This window comes from Lactuca serriola, chromosome 8, assembly GCF_051521515.1.
Source record: "Lactuca serriola cultivar US96UC23 chromosome 8, Lser_US96UC23_V15, whole genome shotgun sequence".
Taxonomy (NCBI): Eukaryota; Viridiplantae; Streptophyta; class Magnoliopsida; order Asterales; family Asteraceae; genus Lactuca; species Lactuca serriola.
In genome coordinates, this window is record NC_136415.1 from 110,806,847 (window position 1) to 110,820,610 (window position 13,764).

The 13,764-nt window shown below is 34.9% G+C and overlaps 2 protein-coding genes and 1 long non-coding RNA gene across 7 annotated transcripts; 1 reads left to right on the top strand and 2 right to left on the bottom strand.

Moving 5' to 3' along the window:
* Positions 1-297: 297 nt before the first annotated feature.
* On the bottom strand, positions 298-5,202 carry LOC145070817 (uncharacterized). 5 transcript variants are annotated; one of them, XR_013690095.1, is made up of 14 exons: positions 5,086-5,202; positions 4,762-4,994; positions 4,438-4,674; positions 4,282-4,342; positions 3,979-4,146; positions 3,717-3,882; positions 2,881-2,926; positions 2,719-2,769; positions 1,425-1,587; positions 1,261-1,347; positions 1,112-1,144; positions 919-977; positions 563-648; positions 298-457 (listed from the first exon to the last, which is right to left on the bottom strand). It is a non-coding gene; the product is annotated as an uncharacterized LOC145070817 (long non-coding RNA). The 5 variants fall into 5 exon arrangements; XR_013690097.1 differs by lacking the exon at positions 4,282-4,342 and having other exon boundaries at positions 3,979-4,102; XR_013690098.1 differs by lacking the exon at positions 4,282-4,342 and adding an exon at positions 1,643-1,734 and having other exon boundaries at positions 1,425-1,544; positions 2,719-2,926.
* A 5,886-nt stretch (positions 5,203-11,088) lies between these two features.
* LOC145067276 (uncharacterized) lies at positions 11,089-11,544 on the bottom strand. The gene has a single exon (XM_079014455.1). It carries the CDS (start codon positions 11,542-11,544, stop codon positions 11,089-11,091), a length of 456 nt encoding a protein of 151 aa, XP_078870581.1.
* Positions 11,545-12,636: 1,092 nt separating this feature from the next.
* On the top strand, positions 12,637-13,389 carry LOC145069927 (uncharacterized). The gene has a single exon (XM_079016865.1). The coding sequence runs from the start codon at positions 12,727-12,729 to the stop codon at positions 13,249-13,251; it is 525 nt and encodes a 174-aa protein (XP_078872991.1). The 5' UTR covers positions 12,637-12,726; the 3' UTR covers positions 13,252-13,389.
* The last annotated feature ends 375 nt before the right edge of the window (positions 13,390-13,764 follow it).

Consider the following 13,764-nt stretch of genomic DNA (forward strand, 5'->3'; position numbering starts at 1 on the left):
GGAAAGATTTTTTAAATTTGAAGTACAGTGCTATTCACTGCATCTATAACGTAAAAATGGAAAAGTCACCAAAATGACAATACAAAAAACAGAAAAGAAAAATAGGTAGAACTTGAAAGTACATTGTTATTTAGGGCATTTTAGTACAAAAAAATAGAGAATGTACCTAATGGCAATGTATTTAAGTTTTTGGGAAAAAAACAAAAAAATGAAAAAAAAAACAGAAGAAAAAATTAAAAGTCAAAGCATGTTGCTATTTACCGCAATTATTCAAATGCTTCCATGTGATATGCAATATTAAAACAAACAATTATTAAAATGAGTAGTTGTAATTGGAGGTCTATAACAAACAAAATGATAGTATTAGTTTAATATTTAGCAAAAAATAAAAAATGTTGCAACCTTGCAATTATAGCTCCAAATCTAAAGAATTAAACCGGGTTGCAATGAGAGTTACCTTGCATAAAGATGTGTTACTTAAAGTTAGAATGGCTTCCGTTAATCTAAAAAGTATTTTCAAATAAGAATATACTTTCAACTATTAAATGTTCATAATAACAACCTTCTTCCATCTGTTGCTGCAAGTGTTTTGCTTTTTCTTCTTTCAACCATACGTACCCCCGCCATCTCACAAAGATACACAACGACCTATAAAGTCCAGAGTATGTGTTATCATTATTTGTAATATTAATATTTTTTAATGAATATAAATCATACATACATACGATTGTAATATATTGTTTTTAATCAAATTATTCAACAATTTTCATTTTTATAATACTGTAAATGCATAAAAATACCTCTACAATAGCATCAAAATAAAAAATGTCCCAACTGTTCAAAGTTTTTTTCATTTTTTAATTAAATAATAGTTGGTCACACTCTCTGTTAATATATCTAGGAATCATGTAAACCAACCTTAACAGGGCATCTGGCTCAAACGTGGAGCAAGGCAGCAGGAAGGTTATTTAAATAACCTGTACAATAACCACAAACTAAGAAACCCTAAAATCTAAAAAATCACATGAAAAATTATAGATATTTGAAAGAACAATAGAAGCTTTATATTAATCTGAGCACCATAGCATCAATTTGATTAAAAAAAACTAACCGCATCGATGTCTTCTTCTTATTAGTGCTCCAACTGGAAAAAATGAGAGTAATAAAAAAAAGAAATCTTCACCTTCCAGTCAGAACCCTAAAGAAAAGAATCCATGGACAAAACCAAAAACAATATTCTGAATACATAATTAAACTAACCTCATATGATATTTTTGCCAAAAACTCATAAAACTGTAGCTAAATCTGTGTGCTCATAAAATCGCAAACCCATCTATCCGTACTAATCTGGGGAACAAACAGCAAACCAAACGTTCTCAAATCTAGAAAAACAAATTAAAAAGGCAACAAATTAGTGAACATACCTGATTTCATAGATAGAGGTGGATCTGGCACTATGATTAGCAAAAGTGAGAAAAAAAACAAAGGACTGACTTGGACATCCACTGTTTTGATTATCTGATCTCATCCAACATTTCCTTTTCCTACTCCAAGAAGGTGCAGATGTGTTTATCAACCAACTTCGAGCTTGATTACAAAACAAATAGATTGAATGCACATTAGAAAAGGATATTCAAATTACCATGTATTTCAATTACACTATTCTTTTTCCACCAAAAAAACCCTTTTTTTGACATTTTGTATATCAGTTTTCTATTCCTTCATAGCTGATTGCTGTTAAGAAGCATGAAGAATAGTTAAATAGGTCAACATTATCACTATTATCACTATGTAGTTATACATTCTTCCAAATGGATGTCATTAACCATTTAGGTAACATTGAGATATAATAATTGGAATTAATAGAAACAATTTAATTTAGTAATTCTAACCATAATTTAAAATCTTTACATTAATTTTTACATTTTTAGATGATGATTAATTTGTAAAAAAAAATTTTTGAAACAAATAATTACACAGAGCTGGCTCAATTCACATGAACTGGTGATAAAATATACTATATACTAATGTTTATAATGGGGCATTAATAGTTAGTTTTGTTGATAAATTGAAATAAATTGGAAAAAAAACATAAAGAAATAGGTGTAACTGCAAAGTGAGTTGAGAAAAAATTGTTAATTACGATATGGTAGTATTGTCAGTCAACCATTTCTTGAAGGTGGACCAAAATATGACTTCCATGTTCTGTTTTCATGCACATAAACAATTTTACTCTTCAACTATCAGTGATATTTACTACATCAATAACCAAAAAACGGAAAAATAACCTGATAGCATTGTATTTTGGTTAATGCAAGGTACGTTGCTATTTGGGACATTTTACTCCAGAAAATGAAAAATGCACCTAACGGCATTGTAGCTAGGTTTTTTGAAAAAATTAAAAGAAATTACAAAAAATGTGAAAAAAAACGTGTAAATGCAAAGTACATTGCTATTTACTGCATTTACCATCTAAATATGGAAAATACACTAAATGGCAATGTACTTTGGTTTTTGGTAAAAGAGGCGTAACAAAAATGCAAAGTACATTACTATTTAGTATTCGCTAACTTTCATTTCAAATTCCACCATTTTATCCCAATTATATGTGTTTTCATCAATTCAGATCTCAGTTTTTCAATTTTCCAAAAATAAGCAATATCTCCTATAAAACACAAAACAAAAATCATATAAACATAGATTTTTTTGCTTACATACCTTAATAGCAGGCACACTTCCCAACTCTTTAAGATCCTCAAACTTAATTACCTACAAAATATCAAACATACAAATTCTCTACATCCGAATAGCCACTTCATTTTTAATTTAAACAATACAACAATCTAGGAGGTAATTTTTTTTACTGTTGATAGAAATTACCTCATCAGGTCAAGCAGTGAAGAAAACATTTTCTTTCATATAGACCCTTTCAGAGAAAGAAAAAACCCCATAATTATTATTGTTACTTTTTTATGAAAGCAATATTGGAAAAAAAACATCATATTCTAGTTTGCAAATATGCTCCGTAACTTATGATATGTTGTGTTTATGAGTTTACTTAAAAACATAAGGGTATTTTTGGAAAATTATTCTAAGAACTAACTTATTGGTGATTATTTTACTTAAAATAATAGATTATACCAACTTATATAAATCTTTCAGAGCATGCATAATGAGTTTGCATTTTTCTGTCAACAGGCATAGAAAAAGGTTAGAAATTTTAATGAATAATAGATTATATCAACTTATATAAATCTTTCTTTATACAAGTATAAGCAACAAAAAATTAGTAATTAAAACATAGCAAGATACCAGTTTCATTCACCAATTTGTAGTCAAAAGCAAAGGATGTAGTTTAAGATTGGAAAATCTTAACATCAAACACCATGCAATTATTGCTACACACCAATATATCTCAATAGATATATAACAAATATATATTTAGTATAAGTTTTTTTTAAAATTTTTTTTGAACGCATGTGTTATTAAAAATAATATTCATAAAAATAATGTAAAATTACAATATATCATTCCATTATCAAAAATAGAAGTGAAAAACACATACTTCCATGAAATGGAAATCACTACATCCGAAAAAATCACCATTTGTTATATGTTCAGTTTATTGCTACATGTCTAACAAACATGGTTTTGATTTTTGCATACAAAAAACAACAATGAAGAATTGTAAATTTCTATGTATTTGAACATCTAACCTTTTTTATCCCAACAAAAATGCCTTTATAGTGATCCTAGAGAAGCATCCAACAGAAGTCTCAATTCTTTCCTCCAATCTTCAAATTTAGCAACCTTCTCGACTTGTTCTTGTTTTGGATCATGACCACACCCTGCTTTCTGTTGTTGAGCCTCCATCAATAGAATCTGCAACCCAACATTATAAACAAACAATAATATCACGAAAACAATAATTTTGGGGATTAATTACACTGTTTAAACCCATGTTTTGTAAAGAGTTACCTTCTTTTTCAGTTGTCGAATTTGTTTGTCAATATCATAAACGTGGTCCGTTGTAGCTGAAGTTTTCATTGAACTCGAGGGAGGAGGAGTAGCGACACATCCAGAAAATCGTGATCTCGTTTATCTGGGACGCAATTGACCCAAAAAGTTCAACTTGGAATCAGAGATCTGTCAAACAAATCAAAACAAAAGCAATAATCGGCAATAAAAAAATAGTAAAACATTTGATAGAACACCTTATGTACATACCATATATATACATCTCCAAAAGTACAAATAGAGAGATATAGAGAAGGTGATTACAGTTGATGTTCATGCAGATGAATTCAGAGACTCAGATTTGGAAACAGGAGATATTCTGGATCTATGTAGATCACATGTGAATCGTTTACATGTCTCTGATTAGGGACGTGATTTTGAATTTGAAGCGATTTATTTTGTAATGTTTTGGAAACGAACCTGTGAAACGTAGGAAATTCTATTGACGATGTATGAGCGGGATGACGGAAGTCAGATGATTGTTTGGTTTTGTTCGTCACATGAGAGGTTGAAACCGGGGAATCCGCAGCGGGTGGGTTGCCGGCTGAGGATATGGAACGGGAAACATATTTCTAGTTGGTGGACGCCGTAGGAGGCCAGCAATAGTAATAGTCTGGAAGGACGGAAGATATTTCGAGGCCGCTTGAAACACAAAATCTGGATATTTGAAGGACCATTTTTCCATTGGTGATTGACCAAATAAAACAACGAAGTAGCAGAGAGAATTTTGAAAACACGACATACCTGGAGTGTCGACTATGATCTGCAACCGGAGGAAGACCACTGCAGATTAGAAACAAACACAACCGAGAACAAAGAGGCAGTCGGTGAGTCGTCGTTTCTATGGTCGACGGACTCCCATGGTTCAACGTGCTTATGGGAGATTAGAGTAAACTAAGTGCATGTTAGAGAAAGCCTCAAACTCATCGTATGTCTGATCTAAATCGGAACATCAACATACTGTTCCTCCGGCTACTCTGTTATAGTAAAACAAACAAAATCAAAAACCACTGTGTAATGAGACACGAACTCGAAGAGCAGCAAAATCAAATCGGTATTGGTCTGCACCTAGGTCGACGTCGGGAGAGAGAAGGGAAGGCGGTGACGGGTTCGTTTGATGTTGAAGATCGATGAGTCTGATGTTGAAGAGGTTATGAGGCGGTGGGTTTCTAGGATAGTGTAACGAGGAAGGATCGAGATGAGGCAGTGGGTTATACCGGATGAGATGGGGCGGTTACCATGGTTGAGGAAGGGAACCCGAGTAACAGGTCAGGTACTGTTCCTAAGGATTGTCCAACTTTAATATATATATATATATATATATATATATATATATATATATATATATATATATATATATATATAATGTGTTGGAGGCTCTTGTGGTCAGTGAAAATGGTGCACTTTGTACCATAAAGGTAGTGCCTCCAAATCTTCAAAGCAAATACCATAGCTCCCAATTTGAGATCATGGGTGGTATAACTCACCTCATGTGTCTTTAGTTGTCAGGATGCATAAGCTATCACATTCCCACGATGCATGAGTACACAGCCTAAACCCTGATTCGAAGCATCGCAGTAAACTACAAAGTCCTCAATTCCCTCTGGTAATGATAGTACTGGTGCACTATAGAGAGCTTGTTTCAGAGTTATGAATGCAATCTCCTACTTTTCTGTCCATTCAAATGGTACGCCATTTTGTGTAAGCATGGTAAGTGGCTTGGCTATTCTAGAGAAGTTCTGAATGAATCTTCTGTAATAGCCTGCGAGACCCAGAAATTGATGAATTTTTTAGGCGTCGTTGGGACTGCCCATCCTTCAATGGCTTTGATCTTAGAAGGGTCCACATGTATCCCTTCTTGGCTGACAACATGGCCTAAAAATTTTACACTGCGGAGCCAGAACTCACACTTAGAGAGTTTTGCGTATAACTTTTCGGCCCGTAGGGTTTCCAAGATTTGTCGGAGATGTCGACCATGTTCCTCTTTGCTTCGAGAATAGACCAGGATATCGTTGATGAAAACGATGACAAAGTTGTCGAGGAATGGTCGACAAACTCGATTCATCTAGTCCATAAATGCAGCAGGGGCATTGGTTAGACTGAAGGGCATTACAACAAATTCATAATGTCCATAGCGAGTTTGGAAAGCGGTATTGGGGATATCCTCTTCTCGGACCTTGAGTTGATGCTAGCCGGATCGCAAATCTATCTTAGAGAAGTAATTTGCTCCTTGAAGCTGGTCAAAAAGATCGTCGATTCGTGGAAGTGGATAGCGATTCTTGATAGTGAGTTTATTTAGCTCTTTATAATCGATGCACTTCCTAAAGGATCCGTCCTTCTTCTTAACAAAAAGGACCGGAGCTCCCCTAGGTGAGACTCGACGAGTCGGTTGAAGATAGTCCCAAAGTGTTAGATGAAGGAGAACTCGTCGAGTTCTCGCTAGACTCGACGAATGGAGTCGGGGTTGTTTGGGACTTGAGGAGCATGAACTCGACGAGTTGGTAGAACAACTCGGTGAGTCGAGTCAACTGGAAGGTTGACTTTGACCAGGACCTTGACGAGAGTTGACTTAGTTGACCTCTGGAGGACAGTTTAGGATAAGTTCTATTATTTGGTGTTGGTAGCTCGGTGAGCTAGGAGTGCAGCGCTTTAGAGAATAATCGATTAGCAGCCAGAGGATTATCAGCATAATTCAACAGTATAGGTGAGTTTTCCTTCCAGTAGGAACGGGTCTACGGCCACAATGCCGGCCCGTTTAGATAGCAGTAATTCTGGACCTTGGTCCGATGCAGTAGTTCGGTATGCTTGATGTCTTTGTGATTCGGGCATGTTTATGTGTTAGTTAGTCCGGACCTTAGTCCGATTTAGTATGCAGTATATGTGCTTATGTTGTATGCTATGATCATGTTATGCTATGTTCAGTTAGTCCGGACTTCGGTCCGATGCAGGGGGCAAGACCCCAATTAGTCCGGACTTCGGTCCGATGCAGGGGGCAAGGCTCCAGTTAGTCTGGACTTCAGCCCGATGCAGGGGGCAAGGTCCTAGTTAGTCCGGATTTCGGTTCGATGCAGGGGGCAAGGCCCCAGTTAGTCCGGACTTCGGTCCGATGCATGGGGTAAGGCCCCAGTTAGTCCGGACTTCGGTCCGATGCAGGTGGCAAGTCCCCAGTTAGTCTGGATTTTGGTCCGATGTAGGGGGCAAGGCCCCATTTAGTCCGGATTTCGGTCCGATGCAGGGGGGCAAGACCCCAGTTAGCCCGAACTTCAGTCTGATGCAGTGGGTAAGGCCTAGTATGTGCTTTATAAGTTATTGTATGGTATGTGGTAGTTTGGGGGAGCTCATTAAGCTTCATGCTTACAGTTTTTAGTTTTGGTTTCAGGTACTTCTGGTAGCGGAGGGAAGAGCTCGAGGTGATCGCATGGCACACACCATAGTAGTCAGCCTAGGATGTTTTACTCTGATGATAAGAATATATTTTGAATTAACACTCTGATTTGATGCTATAATTCATGTTATGGATTGATAATCGTGGTTTAAGTAACGTTTTTCAAACGAAATTTTTAGTCATGATTTTTGGGTCGTTACAGCTAATTAGATTAGTTATGGCCCAACAAGGATTATTGGAGTAGTTTATTCCATTTTAGGCCCAATATGGCCCAAAATGTCAAATCTCATGAAAGTGGGTTGAATTAGAGCCCAATTAAGGGTTCTAAACCCAAATTAGTCAAATTGGAAACTTATTGGTCCATTAGGCCCAATAAGGAAATCCTAGTCCATAATGGACTTAAACCAAGATTTTTAGGGTTTCCAATCTTTTGTTGACTATTTGAAGTGTTTGCATAGGGTGATTGATGGAACTTTGGTGTTATTGAATAAACATCATGCATACTTTCAAGTTTTAGTCACAAATGTTATTATTGTTAATGTTTACAAAAGCATTAGAATTCCTAGTTATGACATAACCCATGGATCTATGCATGTAATAACATGAAGCAGTAAACTTTAAGACTTACAACACTTTCATTTGATGTAGGTGGAATCTTTTGCCGAAATGAGCTTTACAATGCACCAAAGGCTTCCTTTTTCACAAGAATCACTTAAAAGCACCAAGACTCAAGAACACACCAAAGGGAGGTTGGGGTTCGCTCTAGGGTTTCTCTAGAGGTGGAGGGTGATGAAGGAGACTATGAGCTAGTGCTCGTAAATAAGGCTCAAATATTGAGAATTAGGGTTTGGTGCGCTAGCTTTTACGCGTCGTGCCAAAAGAGAGATGCATCGCGACGAACACGCGCCACAACTACTTAGGCATACGTCGTGCCAACCCAAAAACCATTCCCTTTCTTAAAGAAAATTCAAAACTTGTTAAATAAGAACAAGCCGAAAATCAAGCGTTATAGATAGGGGCTTAATGAGGGATGGTGCCCACCCTTTTACAGCTTCCAAGACGACAAAGGAAGCCCTATCAAGCCCACAAGAATTAATATACAAATCTTGCGAAATATACCAAGAATATTATCCCTGCCCACAAAGTATTTGACAATGTATACTTAAATAAAATACTCTCTTGGTATAAAAGCAATATCCCGGAAATATGAGGAAAAGACATAAGAAATATTATTCTATACAAACAACAGTAACTACCGGAGGACGATGTCATTGTCCGGAAATACGAAACAACCAAAAGTATCCCATTAAAGTATGAATATCCAACATAGTAACACCATGATCCCAACACATAGTAATTCAACTGAAATGTAACTTTTCAAGAAGCATCCATTAATCCCAACTATCCTCATGTACCCTTATATCCACCCCTTCTTCACACCATCAAAGCACATATAAAATTTACTAAAGTAATTTTTACCATCTTGCATTGTAAGTACATCCATGTTGACTGTTGCACCATGGTTTGATCTTATAATCTCCTTTGTGTAAGACCAAGTTTATCATAATGTTCAACAATAGTACCTTCAAATAATGGTTAAGACATGATTATTGGTCCTTCTGCACTTTCTTAAACTAACATCAATACCAAATTTCTTAATGACCTCCAATCTTGCTTGCATAATTGTGAGTTTTTTGTCTGTTTAAAATCTCCTTGGTGTAATGTCCACCAATTTATTGATAATTGAAAATTGAACCTAACTTGTAATTCCTAGCATAATGATGGTATGGTTTTAGTGATTTGATATGAAAAAAGTGTTATGTACTCATCCAATTTTCCCATAGTTCAAGCCCCTTTACAACACAATACCAGAAGCCTTGAAATTCCTTTCTTATGGGGACATAGTTTATATCCATGTTTAAGAATATAATTATAGAAATGTTCTTTTTTTTTTAGGGTCCTCAAATCTCATACCTAATATTGGTTTTTATTGCTTCTAGTAGTGTAACTGAGGATTGAAGCTACGATGTACCTCAACATTTGCAATCTCTCTCTCTCTCTCTCTCTCTCTCATCCCTATTATCCATCTATCCATTGTACTCATCTTATGGACACAACTTACTAATGAATTCATTGTCTTTTGTCTTCTTTATAAGAATAAAATAATTTTGTTATGATTTCATCTTCCAAACTAGCATCAAGCACATGGGTTGCTTCTTGCATAATAGTTGCCTCTAAAGGTTCTTTCACTTCCCTCTGGATCCATCCCTAGTACAGTCAATATATAAGGATATTGAGATTTATGGGTCTTCATAAGTTGTATCAAGAAAATTGGCATGGTCCAGATCGTTTTTAATGAACCTAATACTAGTTGCCAAACTTCGATTATAGAGTGAATTGTAAAGTTTCTCAAATGCTTCTCCAATGAACCATTCTAGAAAAACCGCACACTCCCCAAAATTCATTCCAACAAAATCCAGTCAGTAAACATGAAATTATCACCTCCAGTATAAGAGTATGAATATTTGATAAAAACACCATTAAAGTTCAAAACGAATTTTAGATAAACAACATCAAGGTTTTCATTAGTTATGCAATTCAATAAAATCTCAAAATTACCCCAAGTTCAAAGAAAACTTACTCGTATCAGGAGAGGAAAACCTATCGTGGAAAATCTCTTCATTAACTGTGGTGTAAGAGTGCGACGTTTGTTAATAAGTACTTCATATATTCTACCCAATCCGATTTTACATTTTTATTTTTAGTCCACGTACACGTGGAATTGATTACATTTCATTTAAGAGAAGTCAAACAAAGGTCAAATCGAGTAACTGCTACACATGATATAAAATTGTGTGAATGACATTTTTTTTACTTTAATGGTGTAAGAGGTAGAAAAATAGGTTTAGGGACCTATTAAAGCAAAAAGCGATACTTTAATGTGTTTTCATGTAAACAAATGAAGATAAAATTCAACCAATTATTGTTTTCAATGTCTCATAAAGAAAAAAAAATTTGTTTCAAGGTTGACCGAATAAAATTTTGGTTTATTTGGGAGAAAAAAAATTAAATAATCTAACCATTATAAATTAGCTTTTCAAAGAAAATACGTATATGATCATTTTTTTTAGTTTTTGAAAAATAAACATTTTCTCTCAAATGTCTTCATCTCGGAGTGTTGTTCATATTCAAAAAAAAAAAGTAAAAAAAAAAAATCAAATGTTCTTAAAAGAAATCATTCTATGTAACTTATATATGAAATGTTTCTTTCAAGGTGCCGAAATGAGCATTTACTCCCGAATGCTCCATTTCGGATTTGATCTTCAAATTTTGGAATTGTTTTTTATTTTTTTCCCAATTTTTTAAAAAGAAATATCCATAATTATGTCCGAAATGTCTATTTTGAAGTGTTTAATTTCACTGTTTTTCAAAAAAATCTCTTATTTTATTCACTAATAATGTTTTTTTTTTGAACGGCAATCTGGCATTAACAAAAAAAGAAAACTAGCCAGAGGCTAGGAGGTACAGAAGTTTTTGGAGGAAACACAAACTAGAAAGACAAAGAGACAAAACAAAAACAAAACACAGACGGAGAAAACCTACATTCTAGAGTAGCACTCAAGAACGGGATCGCAACACCAATCGTTCCATCTAAGGGGGACAACCTTTCTATTCCTCGCATTCAACTAGAACATTGAGAAAGATTGAACCTCGTAAGCCAGCACTGATATTGATTTAACAGCTGAGGCGTGCGCCTTCAAGTTCCGGAAACGCCAAACCACCCATAAAAATACTAACATGATACCTTCATGAATGTTTGACAACCTCTTATGGCCTTGCAACAGATTTTTGCAATTAAGGAGATCCCCAATCGAACGTACATTTGGATCCAATAGCCGCCACCAGCCAGATAATCTTTGCCATAGATCTTTTGTTATTCCGCATTGAGTAAAAAGATGGTTCTCAGTCTCTGGAGCTTCACCACAGATTTTGCATAGGGTGGATGTTGTGACACCAATTTTTGACAGATTTACCATTGTTGGGAGTCTCCCGTGGATGATTCGCCAAGCTAGGATATTTAGCTTCCCATGAATTAGCGGGTTCCACTGCCACTTCTCAGCAGAGCAGGGGAGAATGGCCATGTCAATATAATATCTCAAAGAAGATACCGAATAGATACCCGATGGCTCTAGGTCCCATTTCCACTTCAATGATCCGGGAGCATTTACATTGCTTACCAGCTTGAAATGGCTTGCAAATGAGATATCATCCTTTTCAAGGTACTTAGGGAGGTTTGCAATTACACCCCAACACCCGCTTTTCCTTCTAGCTACCGAAGGTCTACTAAAACCACCGTCGTCACCATAAATTGATTTTATTACAACAACCCATGTACTATTCGGGTTTGCCTTGAAACGCCACCACCACTTCCCTATATTCACTAATAATGTATATAGTTCAAAATGAATTTGTTTGTTTAACTTTTTGTTAAATTTAAGTAAAAACTATATGTTTTTTGGAATTCCATAATTATTCACTAATTTTGGATTTTTCTTGAAATTCTTGATTTTTTTCGGAAAAATTGTTTCCTGGTATGGAATGGTCATTATGGACCAAGTGATTTTTTTTTCTGCTAAAAACATTTTTTTTATTTTCTTTAATTACATATTAAATTGTGGTTATATTACATAACTAGGTGTGAGACCCATGTATTACATGAGTTTAATTAAAAAAATTAATATGAAATTTTAATAATTTGAATAGTTTGAATTTATAAGAAAAATAAGAAAAATTTTGAATTATTAAAATTAATGAGACTTTAATGTATTGAATACATTACATATATAAACCATTTCTAATAAATACTTTACATATATATTACCTTACATATTGAATGTGGAATTTTAATTTAATAAAATGAAAAATATAATAAAATGACAAGTGGAAAATAAAAATTTTAAAAATTCTAAAAAATACCATGTGTCCAAATGAATGAAAAGATGACATGTGGCAAAAAAACCTTCATTTATTATATAGTAGATTTCCCAAAAAATGCTACAATTAATCTTAATTATTAAATAAGACGAAATATTTATATTAAGTGAATCAATTTTATAAATGTTTCAATATGATTAGAAAAGATCAAAGATGCAAAGCAAACATAGAATTTTTGAAATAGTAATTAAACCAAAGAACAATCACGGCGGCAAGCATCGATTGCAGGCCGTTCTCTTAATTACTTATACTCCTATATTATAAACCATTAAACCCACCACCCTTTGAATCTATCATTTGACCACCTTTAACACCTTTCTCCTCCGTCAATGGAATCCGACCAACCGCCTTCAGAAGCCTCCGACGACCCAAAACAATCTTCCACCACAACCACCCCAGAAGAACAACAGCAAACTACAACCCACACACCAAGATCATACGAGTGCAATTTCTGCAAAAGAGGTTTCACAAATGCACAAGCACTTGGAGGCCATATGAACATCCACCGGAAGGACAAAGGTAAGTTCAAACACTCCTCTTCCACAACGCCACCAAACGCCGTCGTGGAATCACCCTCTCCCACCCGTCCAAGATTAAGCGCCACCACTACCACCAATCCTTTTTCAATCTCTCATCAAGGCAACTGGTTTCCTACCCCACAACCAGATGAAAAGAAACCACTCCCACTTTTTGGCCCCAACGACGTCTCGGAGGTTCCAAGAAACATTCATCAACCTGGAAACTCTCCATCGCCGGACAGGGAAGTAGACCTTGAGCTCAGATTGGGACATGTTGAACCACCGTCGGAATCATCGTCGGAGAACAAGAGTACAACCACCAGAAAATTCTTCTGACTAATTCAAATTAATATTCAAAATGGTATTTATTTATTAATGTTGACTTGGTATTAAATTTCAATCTTTTTATGCTTTTTGTGGTTTTGTTTCGCAAAAAACCAAGAAACCGTTCTTATTGTTTAGGGTTTCTTTTTCCCTCCCTTTTCCATTTTGTTTTTTCTTCTTGAATTCATTCTTTTGTTCATATTGTGGACGATCTACCTTGTTCTTATTCATCAATCAGCAAATACCTAATTATAATTACTTTTTTTATACTTTCTGTGACTGTTGATCGATGATTTCACTGTTGTCGTATCTAAATTGCTACATTCTTCGTAATAACTTTTATTATATAAAACATTTAACTATTAATTATTATAGAACTGATTTCACATAAGTAGTGAACAAAACATCGACAAAATGAATTACCTACTCCGACATGGTGTTGCCCCTCCATAAAAAATAAACATCACTCAATTACGTCTGTGCCGTTGAAGTTCATGCATAAGTTTATATATAATACAAATAGAG